The sequence below is a fragment of the Capra hircus genome, unplaced genomic scaffold (genome assembly GCF_001704415.2).
Source record: "Capra hircus breed San Clemente unplaced genomic scaffold, ASM170441v1, whole genome shotgun sequence".
In the NCBI taxonomy this organism is placed as follows: Eukaryota; Metazoa; Chordata; class Mammalia; order Artiodactyla; family Bovidae; genus Capra; species Capra hircus.
Genome location: NW_017189630.1, coordinates 106,557 through 131,501, shown reverse-complemented (window position 1 = coordinate 131,501; position 24,945 = coordinate 106,557). Strand labels below are relative to the sequence as shown.

Below are 24,945 nucleotides of genomic sequence, written 5' to 3'. Positions count from 1 at the left end.
CTGGGTTTGATCCCTGGGTTGGGAAGATCTCCTGGAGGAGGGCATGGAGAATCTCCATTGCAGAGGAGACTGGTGGGCTACAGTCCATGGGGTCACAAAGAGTCAGAAATGACTGAGTGACTAAGCACAGCACACAAAGATGGGATTAGGAGGAAAATTGAACGATTTTGAGAGTTCTGGGGATGACACTCTTCTCCCCAAAGAAATACAAAACCAGAAAACCACATGGAATATGCTTAGCAACTGAACTCAGTACATGTGGGAGAGAAAATACCTTTGCCATTCTGACGATATACCCACCACGGAGGGCCCGGCACCCCTCCACTCGGGTGGGTTGCATCAGTGCAGAGCCAATCTCACTGACCACCTGCAGCTTTGCTAAATCAAGCTCCAATTTGTCCTTGAACCAAGGTCATCTGAGATATGAGCAGAAACGTTACTCTCTACAATGGACTATTCTTTGTGCCTGCATACTGAGCACCTTGGTAATTTAAAACACTGTTTTATAGCCATGGAGGGGTTTTTGCAATCCTGATATGCAACTATTCCTAGAGGTCTCATTCCTCGCCCACCAGATGATGCCATAGTCGGAAAGCAACGAGCAGGGCTTATTTGCAGGGAATTGAAGCATTGTAAGCTTTTGCTTAGGAGTCCCTGGTAGCTTCATGTGACTGGTAGGATATTAGTGATGGGTCAAGAAGCAAGACCCCTCATCAGCAGGAACATACGCTCCCAGTGCCTTGGTAGTTCATCAGGCAGAAAAAAACCTGCCGATGGCACATGGAAATTACCATCAGCAGAAGATGCCCCAGCAGTGTGGGCAGTTCTGTTTCAACAACAGTTTGGAACAGGCCAGCAGCCACCCATTCATGTGGAGCAAAATGGGAGCAGGCACTTGGCAGACCAATGGGATCCTTGGTTAAAAAAAGAAAGATATAAACTAAATGAGATTCAGTCGAGACTCTGATTGACAAGGAGCTTTGTAGCTGATGTTCATGCATCTTCTCTATTTACTTTGACAAAGAAACCTCTGTCCCACACACCCTGTTATCAGGAGGCCCAGGTTCCAAGGAAAAGGTGGTAGGGATGTTTCAACTCCTAGAGATTTCCACACATAAGGTAAACCCATCTCTCTCTTAGGAATCACTGAAAATCTCAGAAAGCAGGTCAGTCGATAACTGGTGGACAATGATTTCTACCTCTTGGATTGGCTGGTTCCACGTGATTCCAAATTTCAGAGAATCAGATGAATAGTGTCTGATGCTGGTGCCCAATTTCACAGAGCTCACACCCACTGGGCTTCCCATGCTATAGAACATGCTAGAGAACCTGCTGGAAAAAGGTTGTCTCTGGGTCTCTCCAATGGCTTGCAGATACTTACAGCCCCAAGCACATCCTGTAAGCTCTGTTATTAGGGTTCATTGTCCTGGGGCTTCCCATCTTCTTGGCAGCCAGGTCTCCTGCCCCACTGTGTCCTGTACTCTATGTCCTGTACTCTAATCTCCAGTCATACCTATCTCCTTGGAGCTCCCCAGACAGGCTGCCACGTGCATTCAGCCCTCTGTGCTCATGGTCCTTAGGGGTCCTGCATGTCTTTGGAGATCCACCCTGAGAATTCTGCCTTCCAATTCTTTGGAGAAGAAAATGGCAGCCCACTCTGGTAATCTTGCCTGGAGAATCCCCATGGACAAGGAGCCTGGGCTACAGTTCATGGGGTCGCATAAAGTCAGACAGGACTGAGCAACTAACACTTTTTGGCCCAGCGCTTATGGCTGAACACCTCTGACTGACTGAACATCCTTGTTGTGCCAGTTCAGTTCAGTTCAGTTCAGTCGCTTAGTCGTGTCCGACTCTTTACGACCCCATGAATCACAGAACGCCAGGCCTCTCTGTCCATCACCAACTCCTGGAGTTCACTCAGACTCACGTCCATCGAGTCAGTGATGCCATCCAGCCATCTCATTCTCTGTCGTCCCCTTCTCCTCTTGCCCCCAATCCCTCCCAGCATCAGAGTCTTTTCCAATGAGTCAACTCTTCACATGAGGTGGCCAAAGTACTGGAGTTTCAGCTTTAGCATCATTCCCTCCAAAGAAATCCCAGGGTTGATCTCCTTCAGAATGGACTGGTTGGATCTCCTTGCAGACCAAGGGACTCTCAAGAGTCTTCTCCAACACCACAGTTCAAAAGCATCAATTCTTAGGCACTCAGCTTTCTTCACAGTCCAATTCTCACATCCATACATGATCACTGGAAAAACCATAGCCTTGACTAGACGGATCTTTGTTGGCAAAGTAATGTCTCTGCTTTTGAATATGTTATCTAGGTTGGTCATAACTTTTCTTCCAAGGAGTAAGCGTCTTTTAATTTCATGGCTGCAGTCACCATCTGCAGTGATTTTGGAGCCCCCCAAAAATGAAGTCTAACACTGTTTCCACTGTTTCTCCATCTATTTCCCATGAAACGATGGGACCAGATGCCATGATGTTAGTTTTCTGAATGTTGAGCTTTAAGCCAACTTTTTCATTCTCCTCTTTCACTTTCATCAAGAGGCTTTTTAGCTCCTCTTCACTTTCCGCCATAAGGGTGGTGTCATCTGCATATCTGAGGTTATTGATATTTCTTCTGGCAATCTTGATTCCAGCTTGTGCTTCTCCCAGCCCAGCATTTCTCATGATGTACTCTGCATATAAATTAAATAAGCAGGGTGACAATATACAGCCTCGACGTACTCCTTTTCCTATTTGGAACCAGTCTGTTGTTCCATGTCCAGTTCTAACTGTTGCTTCCTGAGCTGCATACAGGTTTCTCAAGAGGCAGGTCAGGTAGTCTGGTATTCTCATCTCTTTCAGAATTTTCCACAGTTTATTGTGATCCACAGTCAAAGGCTTTGGCATAGTCAATAAAGCAGAAATAGATGTTTTTCTGGAACCCTCTTGCTTTTTTGATGATCCAGTGGATGTTGGCAATTTGATCTCTGGTTCCTCTGCCTTTTCTAAAACCAGCTTGAACATCAGGAAGTTCACGGTTCACGTATTGCTGAAGCCTGGCTTGAAGAATTTTGAGCATTACTTTACCAGTGTGTGAGATGAGTGCAATTGTGCGGTAGTTTGAGCATTCTTTGGCATTGCCTTTCTTTGGGATTGGAGTGAAAACTGCCCTTTTCCAGTCCTGTGGCCACTGCTGAGTTTTCCAAATTTGCTGGCATATTGAGTGCAGCACTTTCACGGCATCATCCTTCAGGATTTGAAATAGCTCAACTGGAATTCCATCACCTCCACTAGCTTTGTTTGTAGTGATGCTTTCTAAGGCCCACTTGACTTCACAGTCCAGGATGTCTGGCTCTAGGTGAGTGATCACACCATCGTGATTACCTTGGTCGTGAAGATCTTTTTTGTATAGTTCTTCTGTGTATTCTTGCTACCTCTTCTTAATATCGTCTACTTCTGTTAGGTCCATACCATTTCTGTTATTTTTGTGCCAAGTCTTAATCAAAATTAAATCCCTCTGGTGCCCACACAGTGCCTGACATAGGCAAAGGGTTCAACAAATATTTGGAAAATCCAACCAACTTGACTCTGCTGAGTTTGGCATGATGTCCCAGGCACCTTGGAAATGATAAACTAGTGAAGGCTGTGCTAGCTTCTTTTGGGGATGATCATTAATGATAAACTGAGCGTTGACTCTCATTTTAAGCACATCAACTCATCCCTTTCCAATGCTGTTGTGTTAATAAAACCCATCAGCAGAACAGAAAACATAATCACACTGTGGAAATAACATCTGTTGACATATTTATTGGACTAACTGTGCATGTACACACATATTTGAGGCTGTCCTTAGTTTACCAGACCTTCCCTAGTGGCTCAGAGATTAACGCGTCTGCCTGCAATGCGGGAGACCTGAGTTTGATCCCTGGATCAGGAAGATCCCCTGGAGAAGGAAATGGCAACCCACTCCAGAATTCTTGCCTGAAGAATCCCATGGGCGGAGGAGCCTGGTGGGCTACAGTCCACGGGGTCGCAAAGAGTCGGACACGACTGAGCAACTTCACTTCCTTTCTTAGTTTACAAGACAAGGAAGTGGAGATAGGTTTACCCAGGACACACAACGACAAGGTGGGTACAGACCTGGATCTGATTTACAGAGTGACTAAAACCCAAGCATCTGCTGGGTTTGGGAGAACAGGGCTCCTTCTTTGCACATGGAGAGAAGCAGCTGGGTGTCCTTCATCCACACTGGTGTAACTCTATGTTGCTGGCTATTCTGTGACCTCACCATAGTGCAAGTAGGCCCTGGTGTGAGAAGCTCAGATTATGACTAGCCCCCACAGATACTCAGGATGCTCTGCAAGAAGCAGACGACTGCTCTGGGTTTATCAATTACTAACTGGATTAGATCTTGGCCCAGTCTTTCCCATGGAGGTCTGAAGGAGGTGCATGTGCATTTGCAAGGTTATAGTTGTTTACTGTAACTCCAGTGGCTTCTAGGAGCTTGTAGATTTCTAGACTTACTCATTCTGAAAGTTTAGGCAACAAATCCTGAACTCCTCCATTTCTTTACTGACCATGTAGCAGAGGTGAACAGAGAGAGCTCAGGAGGTACTGGAAACTTTGTGCATGTGTTAGAGGCCCTCAGAGGTCAAAATGCCAGATAAGTCAACAGTGAGATGAATATGCTAAGGTACTAAATGCCATCCAGACAGCCCAAAGAGGGCAAGGCAGACCTGTGGAAGAAGCTGGATCGTTGAGCAAACTGTTGACTATTCCTACATGTCAAAGAGAAGTGACAGGAGACAACTTTGTAAATATGAAGCAATGCTTTGGGAAACCAGGAAAAGGTAATGTGAGTCAGACTTGTTGGCCTCTTGCCATTACACTACTTGGCCAAATGCAAATGGGATTTCACTGTATTACAAGCATGCATCTATTGATAACACTACAAGAAGTTTTACAACTCTAGCCTGAGATTCTGTAAGGAATAGAATCCCAGAAGTTCAACAAGCAGCATGTCCCACAGAATGCTGACATGAGACTCAGCCTCCCAGAAGGAAGAAAATGTGCTCTTCAATATGGTAGCCCCGGCCACACGTACAAAAGCACTTCAAGTGTGTCAGGTGCAAATGAAGAACTGAATTCTTAACTGAATTTACTTTTAATTAACCAAAATTTAAAGAGCCACATGTGAATGTTGACAACAGTATGGAGAGTACAGCTCTTTGGCCTACTGGCTAAGAGTACAGGCTCTGGAGAAAGAGGGTCTGGCCTGGGCTTGACTCATGGATTGAACACTTCTTAGCTATGTAATTGTGGGGAGGCTGCTTAACCTTTCTGTGCCTTTATATTCTCATCTGTAAAGGGGAAGTCATAGACATGCATCATTCATAGAGTGGTGGGGGTTACAAGACTTCATGGAGTTAACACATGTGCAGTGTCTGTATGTTATATTCTCTGAAGGTTGGTTTAGTGATGATCTTAATTAACAATGACACTTCTGCCATGTATCAAGCACTTTTACAGTATTCCAGGCACTGTCCTATGAGTTTTACATGGGCTAGCCTGGATTTGTGGGAGGAGGTGAGCTCCAGGTCCTTTTATTCCACCATCTTGATCCACTCCTCCTAGAACCAAACACGCTCTAGGCGTGGTCTGATCAATAGCTCAGCAGAGCTGTCACTTTTCCTATCTTTTTGTAAAACAGACTAACAACAATAATAAATTACAATGATGATAATATTAGAAAGATTTGTTGAGCACTGAATCTAAGGAACTGGGTTCAGCCCTTTCTTGGAGTCATTTCAATTAATTCTTAGAACAATCTGAAGAGGGAGGCACTGTTATGATCCCATGGTAAAGATGAGGAAACTGAGGCACAAAGAGGTTAAGCAACTAGCTCAATTGAGGTCACTTGTTAGTAAGTGCCACGGCCTGGCCTAGAACCCAGACCTGTCACACTACAGAGGCTAGGCCCTGAGTTTTGCTTGCTCAAATTGCCCAACTGGAACTTTTCCTAATTCAATATATAAGCAGACCTGCAGGAAGAAGACTCTGGAGGGCTGCAATGGTTCCATAGATGTGCAAGGGCCACTGGGTAGGCTGTTGTGCCACCAAGGTGTTCTTTTCTTTTTATAACAACTGTACCAAGAAATGAGAACTCCAGGTTGAGAGATTTCTGTTTTGATACATGTGGTACAGGGAGTGTGAAGTTCACTTGAGAGATTCTGCAAAAAAATTCTAGGGTAGCACGTATCCTATCTATTTGCTGGATCTAGGATTGGTTAAAATGAACGGTGTTCAAAATCAAGTTCCCTTCCTTAGTCAATCAAGTATTCAGACTTGGAAATTAACCAGTTAAGTTCAACTGGTAAACTGATACTTTGCCTGTGTGTTACTCGCTCAGTTGTGTCCGACTCTTTGTGATCCCATGAACTGAAGCCTGCCAGGCTCCTCTCTCCATGGAATTTTCCAGGCAAGAACAGTGGAGTGGGTTGCCACAACCTTTTCCAGGGGATCTTACTGACATGGGATTTGACCCAGGTCTCCCACATTGCAGGCACGTTCTTGACCATTTAGGGCTTCCCTGATAGCTCAGCTGGTAAAGAATCTGCCTGCAATGCAGGAGACCCCAGTTCTATTCCTGGGTTGGGAAGATCCTCTGGAGAAAGGATAGGCTACCCACTCCAGTATTCTTGGGTTTCCCTGGTGGCTCAGCTGGTAAAGAATCCACCTGCAGGAGACCTGAGTTCAACCCCTGGCTTGGGAAGATCCCACAGAGAAGGGAAAGGCTACCCACTCCAGTATTCTGGCCTGGAGAATTCCATGAACTGTATAGTCCATGGGATCACAAAGAGTTGGACACGACTGAGTGACTTTCACTATCTTTACCATTTGAGCTACCCAGGAAGCCCACTATTTTGCCTAAGAAAGAGAAATAACTCAAGAAGAGGAAAAGGTAAAGTCAATAATGTTTAAATCAATCAAGGAATGAAGGAATAAGCATCTCTACACTTCCCCTAATACACACAGCATTAATTTCAATGAATAAGCCTGTGACCTATTAACTCCCTGGGGTAGAGAGTGGGTACTCCTGTGTCTCCCACAGTGCCAGACACAGAGCAGGTCTACAATACACTCTGACATTTAGGCTCGCTGTTTTCTATGGGGCAGTTCTAAGAGATGACCAGAGCCATGCCCGTCGGCAGTAACAATGGGTAATGGAGGAGGAAGACTGTGTGTTTGTTTGGTCAGGCTATGTGGGCCAATGGGAGTCACACTAGGAGCAAAGTGAGGTCAAGAGCACTGCTATGAGAAACATCAGGGACTGGGTCAAAGGGTACCAAAACTCTCCAGAGGGCAGAGCCTCTGCAAGCCAGGCTCTGACAGCTTCTAGAAGGTTCCTATTGTCTTATGATGATGAGGGTGATGATGACAGCTACCAGGTATGAACAAAGGCAATGCACCAAGGCACTGAGTGAAACTCTGTACAGTTTTTCTCTCACTTAATTCCCATGGCAACCCTGGATGATGGGTACCATTATTACGTTCATTTTCTAGTTGAGGAAAAGAAGGTTCAGGGAGCAAAGCAACTTGCTCAAAGTCCGAGTCAGAGCTGAAAGCTGAATCTGGGTCTGACCTGCTCCAAAATAAGAACTCTTAATTACAAATACTAAAGAATGCAATGTCCAAAGCATAACCCTTTTGCTTATGCACACCAAATCCTCCCCTCTGCCCCACAGTGTCTCCCCATTGGCTACAGTATGGTGTGTTGCCAGGCCATGGGGTTCCAAAGAAGCCCTCCAACTAACCACCATATTCAGGCAACTGAGGAAGGGAGCGGCAGGATATCCTCTGGAGCCTTCCGGATTGAGACAGCAGATCTAATGCATGCATCTAAATTCACTCCCTTGCTAAGCCCCACTGAAAGTGCCCTGACAATTTGGTTTGGTGTGGTTTTTAAAGATACAACCCTGCAAGAACAAGATGAATGCTTCAGGAGACATAGCAGCAGCAGCCTTTCCCAAGCTCTGAAGTAGCTAGACCAGGGTTAACTGACTCCACAGACCCAGGGAAGCTGAATCACAGGCTGGCAGAGGGAAAGTGAAAAAGCAGCTTGGTCTAAATGGCAGGATGTTCAGCAGGCTCGGGAACAGCAGCCCCAGGTGGTCTCCAGCACTGGTGGGTGAAGTGGACACATGTGGCCAACACAATGGGGTAGATGCCTGGATGACCGCCCGCCTCCACATCCCTGGGTATCTGCCTCTGCTCTACGCTGGTGGAGGTCTGGCTTGACCATTTGTTGCTGAATTCCCTGCTCTGCCTTCCATATCCTGCTACCTGGATTAGCTGAGGACTGTCACTTCACCCCACAGAGGCATTGTGTTGACCTCCACCTGGAAACTACAGTGCCTGGAGGTAGGCTGTGGCAAGCAAAGCAAAGCAAGACAGCACCCCAACCCCTTGGGCCATATTTCTTCTGCCTATCAGGGGTCCTGATGGCGGTGGGCTCTACCCACACTCAGATCCATTGTGCCTTCAGTCACTGACTTCCCTAAGAGGGGAGCAGCTGCTTTTCTGGAAGCCTCTGTTGAATAGTTACACAAGGACCCTTTGCTGCCTATGCACCCAGATTGTGCTTGCCACTTGGTTCTTCAAAAAAACCTGACTGCTTGTTGAAGAATTCAGTAATACATAATGAAACAAATAGAAAAGCAAGAGAACACTGGAAGCACGATAGTGAAGGGGCACACAGGGGGTCTACTAGGGGGTTGACAAGGTTCCATTCCTCAGCCTAACCAGTGGTGACACAAGTTTTCACTTTGTGGTTGTTCTTCAGTCACTAAGTAGTGTCAGATTCTTGGCAACCCCATGCACTGCAGCATGCCAGGCTTCCCTGTCCTTCACTGTCTCCTAGAGCTTGCTCAAATTCATGTCTGTTGAGTTGGTGATGCTATCTAACCATATCATCCTTTGTCGTCCCCTTTTCCTCCTGCCCTCAATCTTTCCCAGCATTGGGGTCTCTTCCAGTGAGTTGGCTCTTAGCATCAGGTGGCCAAAGGATTGGAGCTTCACCTTCAGCATCAGATGAATACTCAGGGTTTATTTCCTTTAGGAATGACTGGTGCGATATCCTTACTGTCCAAGGGACTCTCAAGAGTCTTCTCCAGTGCCACCGTTTGAAAGCATCAATTCTTTGGCACTCAGATTTCTTTGCAGTCCAACTCTCACGTATCTATGTAATTACTGGAAAAACCTAGCTTTGACCATACTTTTTCTTTCAATTGTTCTTCTAGGTCTTGCACACTTTTCTGTATCTATGCCATGTTTCACAATAAAAGGAAAAAGTTATATATGCAGCTTGATGCCAGTCGTGAAATATATATATTTTGTCATAGAAAAAAAAATAATGAGCTACTGTATTCTAGCATGCTAGCAATGGTTATCCCTGGCTTATTTATAACTTTTATATTTATGGTGTGTGTGTTAGTCACTTAGTTGTGTCCAACTCTTTGTGACACCATAGACTGTAGCCCACCAGGCTCCTCTGTCCATGGGATTCTCTAGGCAAGAATATTGGAGTAGGCTGACATTTCCTTCTCCAGGGGATCTTCCTGACTCAGGGATTGAACCCTGGTCTCCTGCATTGCAGGCAGATTCTTTACCATCTGAGCTATAGGGAAGTCCCTTTATATTTATATATTTTGCTATCTCATGGGGTTTGTGTTGTTGCTGCATGTTTCTGCATTTTCCAAGTTTACTACAAAGAGAATATATTATTCTTGTAATCAAAAGATCTTAAAACATATTGAAAAAAGACAACATTCCCATCAAAGATTTGTATGTATCATATAGATTTTAAAACAAACAACAACAACAACAACAAAACCCAGGACTCATGTAAGTAAAAAATATGGTGTTATGTCAAGGAAACAACTCAAGTTCATGTAAAGGTATCATCATTTAGAGGTTTAAAAAACTGCTTTGGAATTTAGGTCTTTTTTTTCTGCTGGCAATCCCAGTTCTTTCTGGAGATGTTCCAGTTGCTGTTGAAGAGGACAGGGTCAATACCATAAGGACCCAGTTCAGCACACTTCAGGGGTAGCCTGGTGAATTCTTGCCAGGAATGCCAACCATTCCAGGGTTCATGATTTGGTCTCTGCCTTCTTTCCCCCAAAATTTTGACCATATGGATACACAAGTAGGTATTCCAATGACAAGTCAGCCTTCCTGCTGTCCCTATCACACAGCAACCTATCAGGTTTCCTTCCTTTCCTACTGCCTGGGAGGAGGCATCCTTCTCTGCTTTCCTTTAACTGAAGGCCTCACCTTCTGTTTTCTTCTGACTTATTTTGTCTCCTTACAGCTACCTCTGGAGATCAAAAAGGTAAGCACAAGCATAATCTACTACTATGCCTGGACAGACAGATATCCTATTTAGGGGGCTTCTCTGGGTCTTCATTGCTGTGTGGGCTCTTCAGTTATGACTTGAGGGCTTAGTTGCCCCAAGGCATGTGGGATCCTAGTTCCCTGACCAGGGATGGAATCTGCATCTCCTGTATCCCAAGGTGGATTCTTAACCACTGGACCACCAGGGAAGTCCCCAGATATCCTTTTTGATGTGTGCTCATAGAAGGAGAATGAATTCATTGGTGACATCAAATATAAGCACAGTCTTCAAAGTCAACATCTGCAGGGTGTATTTCTAGTCAAGTTTGTATACTTCATCTGTAATAAATAATCTGCCTTCTCTAAATAAAGAAATTGTGGGTTTGGTTTAATTTCATTATAAATTTATATTCAATAATAGAGAATTAGAACATTGGGGATAAAGAATATACGAAGTTTGCATTTCATTCCCTGATTTGGAGCCACCTGCTTGCTTCACAATACAGAGTTCATGAGCACAGAGTCTGAGCTAGGAGTCAAGAGACTAAGGTATTCCTCGGGCCAGGCATCCCAAGGCCTCACTAGATTTACACACCACAGCAGAGGGAAAATGTGGGGCTTCACTCAGACTGGCTCTTTAGGCCCTGCTGGGTGGGGCATGCTGTGAGCTGCAGGGGCTTCCACTGCCTTCCCCCAAATGCTTATCTCCAAACTCTGGGCATGGGAAAATGGGGAAGTGGGCTGCTGTCTGGAGAGAGAAGGCCCAGGGTGCCTGGGAAGGAGATACCTAGTTCCAAGGTACCAGGTTTCCCAAAGTGCAGGTAGGAGGAGTGTGAAAGCTTTGGCTGCAGTTGCCAGGGATGCTGAGGCCTCTCTATCAGTGTGTTTGTTTCATGTCAGAATGAGAAGGGCCCGTGGGACTCAGCTACACCAGAGGTTCTCAAAGTGGGGGTGCTTGAGCCAGCAGCAGCAGCAACAGCAGCCTCTGGCAACCTGATAGAAATGTATACCTCTGGGTCCCACTCAGACCTAACAAATCAGAGCCCAGGACTTTGTACTATCACAAACCTTCGAGGACACTCAAGAAAGAACTACTGCTTCAATCCAACCCTTTCAGCATACAGAAGAGGAGACTGAGGGCCAAAGAAACAAGGATCCCTTGAGCCAAGGTCCAGCCTTGCTAACTCTATCCAGCGTGATATGACATGGATGCTGGGCTAGTGACTCCCATGTGCTGCTTTCCAACTCCCCCTTTTCACATGGGAACTATTGTTTTTTCCCCTTTCCTATACCTCTGCTCTTTCTTTGCTAAAGTGAGTGTTATGGCCAGGGTTCCTGGGAACATGAGAAGCTATACTCTGACCAAACTGAATCCCTCTGAATCCCTTTGGGGAGGAAGAACATAGGTTTTCAGGAAGACGGAGCATTTCAGGAGGCACATACAAGGGAAGGACGGAGGGTATAAATACAGTGACTTGGCCAGCACCTAGTCCTCCTATTCTCTGCAGTTTCCCTTCAGGCAGCCTCACTTGCCCTACAATGAGCAAGTGCTTTGGGAATATGGCTCCACCCAGGGTTGGAGAGCCATTGAGAGCCACTTACACAAAGCAAGATAGTGGATATGGTGCCAACACAGGCCACTGTACCTGATTGTACCAAGGGCTTTCTGGGTAAGATGCTTCCGTGCTCTTCTGACAAAGCCTCTAGAAGCAACTCTCTCTTATGCTCCCCTGGAAGAGGGCAGGAGGGAGCTTGTAGCTCCTGGACTTGCTGAGGGGTACCCATGTGCCCACAAGGGGGAGCTGGCCTCAGGACGAAACCAATGCTCCAGAAGGCCAGAGAGGCAGCAGGCAGAAAACAGCATCTCTGGGGACACTACTGAAGTCTGCCCAAGTGCTGGACTTGCACTTATAGGACTCAGTCAGTTCCCTTTATCTTTTCCTGTGACTTGCAACTCAGTATATCCTAAGTGCTAGCTTGGCCCCTCTGCCCTTCATGAGGTCTGCATTATGCCCTGGGGGATAGCTCATCTCTAGCAACAAAGCCTGGGGCCTATGGAACCCGACTCAGCCTTGTGTCATCTTTCTTTATCCACAGACCAATTCATCTAAAGAAAATTCCAGCATCCCTCAGTTGTCTGTACAACATGATCCAGCAAACACACTGAATGAGGATCCCAAAATTGCTTCACTCACATCTCAAGTGTGGTACTCAAGCTTTTAAATACTTTATTTTGCATTAGTTGCATGTGATCCACATTTTAGTAGCAATAATCTATCTTAAACAGCATCAAGAATTCCTGGATCAAAATCAATTCTGATGCAAACTCAAATATGTATTGTACATTGTGGGTTTCTGTGATGAAAATATTTGACAATCCAAACTGGAATTCATCTATAGTAAATAACCAGTGCTACCTCCTAAAAGCAATTATTGGCACTGAACTCCTAAATTTTTAAATCCCTTTAAAAGTCCAAGAACATACCAGAAAGTCGAACTTTGATTTCAGAGGTAATAGCCATACACAAAAAATTAAAAGCTTGTAAGAGGTGTTGTTGACTTGGATGCTGATGGCTCTAGGAGGAGGCTTCATTCTCTTTCTCAATCCCTGGTCCAATACGATTGGTGGGGTAACTACAGAGCTCGGAAGAGTGATACTGACCATTGGTGGCAGAGGAAAGAGCCAGGCAGAGCAGATCTGTAAGATGCTGGATCTCTATGAGTTCTGAGGGAATCGACAGGGTCAAGGCCATTGCCAGAGGCTGCCCTTTTCCACCTCATTCTGCTCCTCTGATCTGTACCAATCGCCAATTCTAACAGCTAAATACAGCAAGAGTGGGGATCAGGAGATCTTTCTGGAGGGTGACAGGAAGGAATCTCTGTGATGTAATTATTCTACTAAGAAAGACACTTCCAAATAAAAAGTGAAGCAAGAAAATAAAAGAAGCTAACAATATAGCTGTCAAATGACAAAAAGAAATCAAAACGAAAGTCCACTAAGATAATTTCCACAAAGGATATAATAGCCACCCTAGTGGGTGTCAGGATTTTGTTTTTTGACAACATGAAACTAGAAAGTGGTATTTGAGAGCTTTGTCTGTTAGCATTTTTGAGCACTCAGCTTTGAAAGTGTTGCCTGGTAGAGGGAAATGTCATGGAGTTGTCCCTACTTACTCCCACTCAAGGAGGGTTTGGGGCCTCCCACACCTTTCAAAGCCTTGTCACATGGAAATAAATGATCATTACTCAAAATGGCAAATAAGGAGTATTTTCCATTCACCTACTGGCCTTCTGAATTGGCTGGCTTGGCAAATAGTCTTCATATGCTACCCAGATATGGACCTGTAGAGAACTCTGGGTCCCCACAACTCTGCTCAATTCCTCTGCTCAAAACTGGCCAAATATGGTAGCATGCAACAGGAAGCAAAGGTCAGACAGAACCTGCATGCTTAGCTTCAACTCCAAAGCTCCCCAAAGCAAAGCAAGAGTTGGAGTAATTTCTGATGTAGGGTTATGCATCTCTCAGGCCTTTGTGAGCATCTCTTGGACTGCCCACTTTCCTTTTTCCTGTGCATCTAGCATTCCATCACTGAGTCAAGGTCTATCAGCTGTGTGTGAGCCATGGTTCAATTTCTAATCTAACACAAAACTCAGTTAACACTGGGAGAAGGACCAAAGGATGGAAGAAATGGAGAAATGCCACCCTCTGTCTTAGAAGCTGTTATTCCATTGGGAGTCAGGCGCCAAGTAAGACTGCTCAGGGCACTGCATGGGTGCTCAGGACTGCCATGCACGTGGACCTGGGGTGGAGATGTGATCTCTTTGGACCTTTACATTGCTTTTAGCTTTCAACAACCTCACTGCTTTGGAAGGGAGGGGCTAACAAGGTAAGCCTGCATCCAACAATAAAGCAGTGCTTGTCATTGCGGGCATAATTCACAAGATCAAATCAAAACCTAAACTTTTCTGTCTGACTTTTGGAAGCAGCAGAAACTCTTTCTCTGGGGCCGGGGTGGGGCAGGGGCAGGCTGGGTTCTCTGCAGGCAGTGTTCCTCCATCTGGTGCCCCCTTCACACTCTAAGCTGCCAGGCTGGAGCATACACACAATGTCACTTTGCCCTGTGGGCCCAGGTTGTGGGATTTGACAACTCCCAAAGGACAGAAGAGGCTCAAAGTACAAACAGACTCAGGAGAGGTTTCCATAAAGCTGAGGCGATGGAAACAGATATTAATGGCTATGGGGCCATTAATGGATTTGAGAGAGGGAAACTGGGGAGGGCACAGGAAGGAGGGACAGTGATGCAGCAGAGCCCCTTAGGCACATCCTTTGCTCACCCATTAGGTCACACCTCTGACCCACAATGCTCCTCTGGCACCATCCTGCCCTCAGTGATAATGCTGGCTATAGGCATTAGAGCCACAGCTGAATGGGGCAAATCCACTGTGACTCGCCATCTGCCCTAGACAGTTTTTCTATTTTGCAAACTTTTCATTTGCGATCATAACAGCAGCTGAGCGCTTCACTTGCAAATCTGTTTTAGGTGTGGAAGTGGACAGCGTCTCTGTGAGGTGGTCTATATCTTGGGTTTGTATTAATAGATATTCATAAGGAGTTACAGTTTAAAGGAAGACAACCCAATGATTTCTTTCTGTCCTCTTTATGACTCTTTGAAAATTGAAATCAGATTCCTTTCCTTGCTCTACAGTGACAAACACACAGGTATTTCAATGAAATTTAGTATTAAAAAGTATATACTTCACTTTTAAAACACCTCATTTGGGGCATTCTGACTTCAGTCGAGTTCACTGCTTTTCAGGTATGTTAAAAGAAAACGAACAAACAAAAAGCCAAACAGCAACATCACAGGAGGTTTATGAAAATTGTTGCCTTTCTAGCTTTCATGAGTCAATTGTTAAGCAATTAAAAATTAAGGCTAGTGATCACCATAAAAGAGGCATCAGAACTGGGGTGGTGGGGCGGCGGGGGGGTGCTTTTTGCATTCCTGTAAATTCTGGTGTTGACCTCACTGAGTAATGATTACTCCAGGGGCAAAATGTAATGATGCCTCATTGCAACGTGACATCTCACTCATTCTCGAAGTTCCCACAGAAAAGAAGCTTGATGTTTAAAAGGTTAGCATTTGATAGGCAGCACATTTAAAACTTCTGCTTTTGGCAATGGGATCATACTTATCAATAATTACCTTAAATGTAAATGGGTTGAATGCCCCAACCAAAGACAAAGACTGGCTGAATGGATACAAAAACAAGACCCCTATATATGCTGTCTCGGAGAAGGCAGTGGCACCCCACTCCAGTACTCTTGCCTGGAAAATCCCATGGACAGAGGAGCCTGGTAGGCTGCAGTCCATGGGGTCACGAAGAGTCGGACACGACTGAGCGACTTCACTTTCATTTTTCACTTTCATGCATTGGAGAAGGAAATGGCAACCCACTCCAGTGTTCTTGCCTGGAGAATCCCAGGGATGGGGGAGCCTGGTGGGCTGCCATCTATGGGGTCGCACAGAGTCAGACACAACTGAAGTGACTTAGCAGCAGCAGCAGCATATATGCTGTCTACAAGAGACCCATCTCAAACCAAGGGACACATACAGACTTAAAAGATATTTCATGCAAATGGAGACCAAAAGAAAGCAGGAGTAGCAATACTCATATCACCTAAAATAGACTGAAATAAAGGCCATGAAAAAAGACAAAGAAAGACACTACATAATGATCAAAGGATCAATCCAAGAAGAAGATGTTAACAGTTATAATATGTATGCACCCAACATAGGAGCACCACAATATGTAAAACAAATGCTAACAAGTATGAAAGGGGAAATTACCAGTAACACAATAATAGCGGGAGACTTTAATACCCCACTCACACCTATGGATAGATCAACTAACAGAAAATTAGCAAGGAAACACAAACTTTAAATGATACAAATGATACAATGGACCAGTTAGTTATACCTAATTGATATCTATAGGGCATTTTGCTCCAAAACAATGAATTTCACCTTTTTCTCAAGTGCACATGGAACCTTCTCCAGGATAGATCACATCCTGAGCCATATAATCTAGCCTTGGTAAACCCCCCAAAATTGAAATCATTCCAAGCATCTTTTCTGATTACAATGCGGTAAGATTAGATGTCAACTACAGGGGAAAAAGTATTAAAAATACAAACATATGGAGGCTAAACAACATGCTTCTGAATAACCAACAAATCACAGAAGAAATAAAAAAGAAATCAAAATATGCATAGAAACAAATGAAAATGAAAACACAACAACCTAAACCTATGGGATTCATTAAAAGCAGTGCTAAGGAGAAGGTTCATAGCAATACAAGCTTACCTCAAGAAACAAGAGAAAAATCAAATAAATAACCTAACTTTATACATAAAGCAACTAGAAAAAGAAGAAATGAAGAACCCCAGGGTTAGTAGAAGGAAAGAACTCTTAAAAATTAGGGCAGAAATAAATGAAAAAGAAACAAAGGAGACTATAGCAAAAATCAACAAAACTAAAAGCTGGTACTCTGGGAAGATAAATAAAATAGACAAACCAGTAGCCAGACTCATCAAGAAAAAAAGGGAGAAGAATCAAATCAACAAAATTAGAAATAAAAATGGAGAAATCACAACAGACAACACAGAAATACAAAGGATCATAAAAGACTACTATCAGCAACTATATGACAATAAAATGGACAACTTGGAAGAAATGGACAAATTCTTAGAAAAGTACAACTTTCCAAAACTGAACCAGAAAGAAATAAAAAATCTTAGCAGACCCATCACAAGCATGGAAATCGAAACTGTAATCAGAAATCTTCCAGCAAACAAAAGCCCAGGACCAGACAGCTTCACAGGTGAATTCTACCAAAAATTTAGAGAAGAGCTAACACCTATCCTACTCAAACTCTTCCAGAAAATTGCAGAGGCAGGTAAACTGCCAAATTCATTCTATGAGGCCACCATCACCCTAATACCAAAACCAGACAAAGATGCCACAAAAAAGAAAACTATAGGCCAGTATCACTGATGAACATAGATGCAAAAATCCTCAACAATATTCTAGCAAACAGAATCCAATAACATATTAAAAAGATCATACATCATGACCAAGTGGACTTTATCCCAGGGATGCAAAGATTCTTCAATATTCACAAGTCAATCAGTGTGATACATCACATTAACAAATTGAAAGATAAAAGCCATATGATTATCTCAATAGATGCAGAGAAAGTGTTTGACAAAATGCAACATCCATTTATGGTAAAAACCCTCCAGAAAGCAGGTATAGAAGGACCATACCTCAACATAATAAAAGCTATATATGACAAACCCACAGCACACATTATCCTCAATGGAGAAAAATTGAAAGCATTTCCCCTAAAGTCAGGAACAAGACAAGGGTGCCCACTCTCACCACTACTATTCAACATAATTTTGGAAGTTTTAGCCATAGCAATCAGAGAAGAAAAAGAAATAAAAGGAATCCAGATTGGAAAACAGAAAGTAAAACTCTCACTGTTTGCAGATGACATGATCCTCTCCACAGAAAACCCTAAAGACACCACCAGAAAATTACTAGAGCTAATCCAATGAATATAATAAAGTTGCAGAATATAAAATTAACACACAGAAATCCCTCACATTCCTATACATTAACACTGAGAAAACAGAAAGAGAAATTAAGGAAACAATTCCATTCACCATTGCAATGAAAAGAATAAAATACTTAGGAATAAATCTACCTAAAGAAACAAAAGACCTATATATATAGAAAACTATAAAACACTGATGAAAGAAATCAAAGATGACACAAATAGACGGAGAAATATACCATGTTCATGGATCAGAAGAATCAATATAGTGAACATGAGTATATTACCCAAAGCAATCTATAGATTCAATGCAATCCCTATCAAGCTGCTGCTGCTGCTGCTAAGTCACTTCAGTCGTGTCCGACTCTGTGCGATCCCATAGACGGCAGCCCACCAGGCTCCCCCATCCCTGGGATTCTCTAGGCAAGAATACTGGATTGGGTTGCCATTTCCTTCTCCACAGAACTAGAACAAATAATTCCACAATTTGTATGGAAATACAAAAAAACCTCGAATAGCCAAAGCAATCTTGAGAAAGAAGAATGGAACTGGAGGAATCAACCTGCCTGACTTCAGACTCTACTACAAAGCTTCAGTCATCAAGGCAATATGGTACTAGCACAAAGACAGAAGTACAGATCAATGTAACAAAATAGAAAGCCCAGAGATAAATCCACGCACCTATGGACACCTTATCTTTGACAAAGTAGGCAAGCATATACAATGCAGAAAAGACAATCTCTTTAACAAGTGGTGCTGGGAAAACTGGTCAACCACTTGTAAAAGAATGAAACTAGAACACTTTCTAACACCATACACAAAAATAAACTCAAAATGGATTAAAGATCTAAATATAAGACCAGAAACTATAAAACCCCTAGAGGAAAACATAGGCAAAACACTCTTTGACATAAATCATAGCAGGATCCTCTATGATCCACCTCCCAGAGTAATGGAAATAAAAGCAAAAATGAACAAATGGGAACTAATTAAACTTAAAAGCTTTTGCATAACAAAAGGAACTATAAGCAAGGTGAAAAGACAGCCTTCAGAACAGGAGAAAATAATAGCAAATGAAGCAAATGATAAATAATTAATTTCAAAAATATACAAGCAGCTCATGCAGCTCAATTCCAGAAAAATAAATGACCCAATCAATAAATGGGCCAAAGAACTAAATAGACAGTTCTCCAAAGAAGACATAGAGATGGGTAACAAACACATGAAAAGATGCTCAACATCACTCATTATCAGAGAAATGCAAATCAAAACCACAATGAGGTACCATCTCATGCCAGTCAGAATGGCTACTATCAAAAAGTCTATAAAAAATAAAGCTGGAGAGGGTGTGGAGAAAAAGGAACCCTCTTACACTGTTGGTGGGAATGCAAACTAGGACAGCAACTATGGAGAACAGTGTGGAGATTCCTCAAAAACTGAAAATAGAACTGACACACGACCCAGCAATCCCACTGCTGGGCATACACACCAAGGAAACCAGAATTGAAGGAAACACGTGTACCCTAATGTTCGTCACAGCACTGTTTATAATAGCCAGGACATGGAAGCAACCTAGGTGTCCATCAGCAGATGAGTGGATAAGAAAGCTGTGCTATACATAATGGAATATTATTCGGCTATTAAAAAGAACACATATGAATCAATTCTAATGAGGTGGATGAAACTGGAGCCTATTATTCAGAGTGAAGTAAGTCAAAAAGAAAAACACCAATACAGTATATTAATGCATATACATGGAATTTAGAAAGAAGGTAATGATGACCTTATATGTGAAACAGAAAAAGAGACATAGATATAAAGAACAGACTTTTGGACTCTGTGGGAGAAGGCGAGGGTGAGATGATTTGAGAGACTAGCATTGAAACATGTGTATTACCATATGTGAAATAGATCACCAGTCCAATTTCAATGCATGAAACAGGGCACTCAAAGCCAGTGACCTGTGACAACCCTGAGGGATGGGGTGGGGTGGAAGGGGGCTTTAGGATGGAAAACACATGTATACCCATGGCTGATTCATGTCAAAAGTATGGCAAAAACCACTGCTGCTGCTAAGTCGCTTCAGTTGCGTCTGACTCTGTGCGACCCCATAGACGGCAGCCCACCAGGCTCCCCTGTCCCTGGGATTCTCCAGGCAAGAACACTGGAGTGGGTTGCCATTTCCTTCTCCAATGCACGAAAGTGAAAAGTGAGTGAAGTCACTCAGTCATGTCCGACTCTTAGCAACCCCACGGACTGTAGCCTACCAGGCTCCTCCATCCATGGGATTTTCCAGGCAAGAGTACTGGAGTGGGGTGCCATTGCCTTCTCTGAGCAAAAACCATTACAATATTGTAAAGTAATTTGCCTCTAATTAAAATAAATTAATTAATTTTAAAATAAAAGGACCTGTGAGGTGTGCTGTCAGGTGGAGGACCATTAATGGTACTTAGAAATAAAAAAAGAAACTGAGAAAACAATACAATTTTTGGTAACATTAGTACCAAATTCTGACTGTTTTCCAAAATGGACTTTCATTTCCTGACAATCGAGAGTAGTTAGAATTTGTTCAACATGCAGATGTCAGTCCCTACATTATCAAAATCTATATTACACTGTGTATAATTTTATTTCCTTCAAAAGCAGCTAAAAAGTGTTTCCCCAAACTAAACAGTTCTTTGTTGTCCAATTTTAAAAAGAAAGGAAACACTAAGCTTGTACATACAATCATGCTTAAAAGATGCTTTTTTAGTCAGATGTTCTTATCTCTGGTAGAGAAGGTGCGTGCAAGCTGAGGCCCGGCTCCGACCCAGCGGCTCTTTGAAATCTGACTTGCTTGCCCCGCTCCTTGCTCACTGCAGGCCAAAGCTTCCACCAGACACCTCCCTCTTGCATTTCAGCAGGATTAACCCTTGAAACAAAATCTGTGATGCTTTTCACCAGAATTAGTAAGAGACAAATGTGAAGAAACTTTTCTCATAACACAGGGGGTGTTGCCCTGCCTCTTAGCCTCAAAACGGCAGAATTAACAGAAGCAGATGAAAAAGAAAGACTTCAAGCTCAAGGTCATAGGCCCTTCCTCAACAATGTTTGGTGCATCTGATTCCAAGGGGGTCAGGTATTTTGGCAAGGTAGTGGTCACGTGCTTTTAGAGGGTCATGAACAACATACAGGCTAGGAGCAGACTCACTCGCTGCCATCTTTCTCACTGCCTGCCTCCAGTGGAAAATGGAGCCGCTGTCACTCTGACAAGAGTAGGGAATTCTCTTGGTCTAACTAACCTGGTTTTATAATTTTGGTTTTCAGTGGGCGGTCGCAGGGTGAAGGGATAGATTGTCACTTGCAGTGCAAAGCTGGCCCTTACTTGCCTTTCCATCCCTTCTGTCGACCTATCAGTAGCGGGCCCTCTGCATCTAGATGCTTCAGGTGGCCCCTGGGCTTTGGCAGGCAGCAGGGTTGGGGCCCAGCTGGTGCAGGCAGAAACGGGCACTCCTGACTCCTCCACTGCCCACCTAAAGTCATCCTGTGGTCCCTTTGTTACTCAGAACCCACATGGGGATGGTGCCACCCCTGCCTGGCTCCCAGCATCCCTGCCATCTTTGCTGGAAGGAGAAGGGCCAGCACTGTCCCCTCCCCATGGGCCAGGGTGCTCAGGAAGCTTCTCTGCTCCTTTGTGGGGTCACCAGTCTGTGTCCACCCCTTGGCTGCTCCTCAGCCACCTGGTAAATGTCCTCCCTGACACCCACACTGGGAGGGCACTCCCCACCCATCCTCTGCAAGCCAGTACCCAACCCTGAAGCCAGAGAGGTATTCTGAGTTTCCAGAACTTTCAACAGCAGAGCTAACTTCAGCAGAGCATGATCGTGTGCGAGGCCCGTGCCGAGCATGCTGACCTCATTGCATTGAACACTCCCAGCAACCCCATTCGATAGGTATACTAGCATCTCCATTTCACAGATGGGGAGACTGAGGCCCAGAAAGGGGACAGAGCAGGCCAAACAAAGAAGTGGCAGAGCCAGGATTTGGATCCCAGTCATCCAGGCCCCAAGCTCAGCCCCTGCTTCACCTCCTGCCAAGACCCAAGGGTCAAGGCCACAATGTTCCTGGCTCTGAGCTGTCTCATTCTAAGGACAAGAGGGACTCACAAGTGAGGGTGACAAGAGAGCTTCCTCTAGGTCCCATTTCAGATTGAGGTGCCCAGAGCCCCTTCCCAGGCCTAGCCCCTCTAGGAGGGCAGATGGCAGTTCTCCTCATGAGCCCACGGCCTCCACCACTTTTGGGGGCTCACCGCTCTCTGAGCACCAGAGATGTGCAGCTTGGAGTTAAAGGCAGAAAGCATAACAGACCCAGGCAAGGGCTTGTCTAGCCTTCGCCAAGGCAGGCTCCGGTCCCCTCTCAAAATCTGTACAAACCATATCACAGGCCTCTATGGTCTATTTCTCTGCAGCTGCTCCCTTCCCCTCAGTTGCCTCAGCCTGCCTCAAGATCAGATTTCAGGCATTTTGTTCTTATTCCAACTGGCCACCATCTACATCCCTCCTCCCTGAGTTGCTACCCATCCAGCTCTGCAAGCCCATGTGCACCTAGGGTGCTCCTGCTGCGTCTTGCCACTCTGAGTCTTCCAGAGCACAACTCCTATCTCCTGAACAGAACTGTTTTGTCTTTGAGTAAACGTTAGTGCCATCCTCCAGTGGCTTGATGCTAAAACTGAAGTCCTAACCCTGATTTTCACAAAGCCCTAAGGCATCTTCAATAGTTTTCAGTGAGAAGGGGCATGCAATTATGGAAACAGATTTCATTTTGCTTCACTTCGGTTAAAACCAGAGAAATCACCCAGCCTTGGGAGTAGGGTGGGGAATGCAGTGAGGAGATTTAGAGCCATTGAAATTCAACACACCAGGGCTATGTGTCTCGACTTCAAAGTCCTTCCCTTAGAAATTGTAGGTCCACATCGCTTATCTGTAGTTTCAAGGCCAAAAGCTCTGAAAGCTTATTCTGTTTTTGTAAATTTGGTGCCAAAATTTATTTGGGAGCAAAACTTGACCTGGGCTCAGTTAAATATTCTTATTTCTCTGCAAAAATAATAAAATGCTGCTCCAGATTCCACCATAGGATTGTGTGATATTTGGCATATGCAGCATATTATCTTGCTTAAGTCCCTAAAGTTCTGAATTTAGAAACACATCTGATTCCAGGGCTCTGAGACCCAAGTCTGGGAGCCTGGGCTGGCCCTGCCGAGCTGCAGAGTGTGGGCCAGGCTGCACCCCGAGCATGCTCAGTTCAGCATCTCCTATCTTCCAAGGCCAACAAAATGAATCCCAGCCATTTGCCCAGGTATAGCTGACGCTCAGAGGGCTTAACTGACATTGCTCCTGGCACACTGTCCACACAGTGATGGTGTCTGGACTGGAACCCCAGTCCGACTATCTCCAGTGCCTCTGCCACGCTTACTCGCTGCCCTGACACCACATGACATTTACCTTTTACCTCCAATGCAAGCAAGCAGTCCATTGAAATTGGATCAATCACTTAGCTGGTAAAGTGGAATCCCCCAAATTGAGCGAGACTAGTCTGCAACATGCTCCTATCAACAGCTGGATTTGGCATTTCTGCTGACTTGAGAATTGCTTTCTCACGTTCCATTTAGAAACTACTCTTTAAAGCAACTGTGATCTGGCTAAAAATGAACGCCCAGTCCTCCTGCTACCACCCACAGAGGTGTGATGAGCTAGTCAACACCAAAGAGGAGGACAAGAGTGTTTTCTGAGGGTTGGCTTGGGTGGTAGTAAAGCGAGGCCACCAAGTCCACCATGGTGGGAGCAAGAAAGCACAGACTTCCTGTCCATCCTGCAGGTGACCATGCTAAACACTCACCTCTTCCTTTCTCCCAGCTTCTCCTGCTCACAGGACCAGCACTGAATTCTTAGGATTCTAATTCAATGTGGAAAGGCCACAAGAAGGAACATAGCCCCACAAAAAGAACAAGATCTGGAGACTCAGGCCTAGGAGACAGTCATAGTGACAGCAAGCATCTGTTGGCAGTACTTTAGGTGCACTGAATGAACACATTTACTCCTCTAACAACCTATCATCACACCCGCTTTGCGGACGAGGCAGAAGTGAGGACGGTCAGGCAGGACAGGCCAGGCTCCCGTGTGCAGGGTTACGAGTGTGGCCTCTGCAGCCACACTCTGTGCTCTGGCCCTGACTGGCTGTGTGACTGCAGGCAACTCTGCGGACTTCTCTGTGCTTCAGTTTTCTCAGCTTTAAAGGGAATGCTAACAGCCTCTACCTCTGAGGACCACAAGGAGAAACAGGAGGGAAGAACTGGGTAGCACGCTCAGCCCCAGGCAGCAGGGGCCCAGAAGGCGGCCCCTAGCAGCGGTTGTAGCCCCTTGGGCTTGGCAGAGGTCACGGGTGTTCCTCCTGGCCTCGGGAAGCTCAGCCACGTGCTCCTTCTCCCAAGCCTTTCCCCATCCCCACCTAGGGAATCAGCTGTGGTGGGGGGGAGGGTGGATTTTCAAGACCCTGAACATTAAGGATTCTCTCTCTGAGCCAGCTGCTCCGGCTCTGAGGCAACACAGTCAGACTACAAACACTCCCCACTGAAAACAAAAGAAACCAAAAAAGCTCACAATCTTAGATGGTGACATGGCTCCAGGCTGAGGATCCTGCCTGATAGGATAAGGGTTCCAGTGCTGATTCAGCTGGTGCTCCATCGAGCCAGCCACGGAAGTCCACGAGAACAGTTGGCAACACGCCTATAACAAAATCAAACCTAAGTGCTCCTGAACTGTGGACAAAGGCTGGCTGCTCACCCTGGCCACCCCCACGGGTGCACCCAACCAAAGACTGATCCTGGGTGTGGAGCGCGTGGCTCGTGAGGCTTCATGAGACCTGGATGAAAAAGACATGGTCTCTCTCCTCCTGGTACTGTCGTGGCCAT

At 44.8% G+C, this 24,945-nt stretch overlaps 1 protein-coding gene across 3 annotated transcripts in view; it reads right to left on the bottom strand.

Moving 5' to 3' along the window:
- MAMLD1 (mastermind like domain containing 1) overlaps positions 1-24,945 on the bottom strand; it is a 117,617-nt gene that overhangs the window by 11,289 nt on the left and 81,383 nt on the right. For 2 of the 3 annotated variants that reach the window (XM_018044592.1, XM_018044593.1), the window contains exon 4: positions 24,635-24,760. The exons of the other annotated variant lie outside the window; for it this stretch is intronic. In XM_018044592.1, the coding sequence (XP_017900081.1) occupies positions 24,635-24,760 (126 nt within the window). The remainder of the gene's footprint in view (positions 1-24,634; positions 24,761-24,945) is intronic. 3 annotated transcript variants of the gene reach the window in all.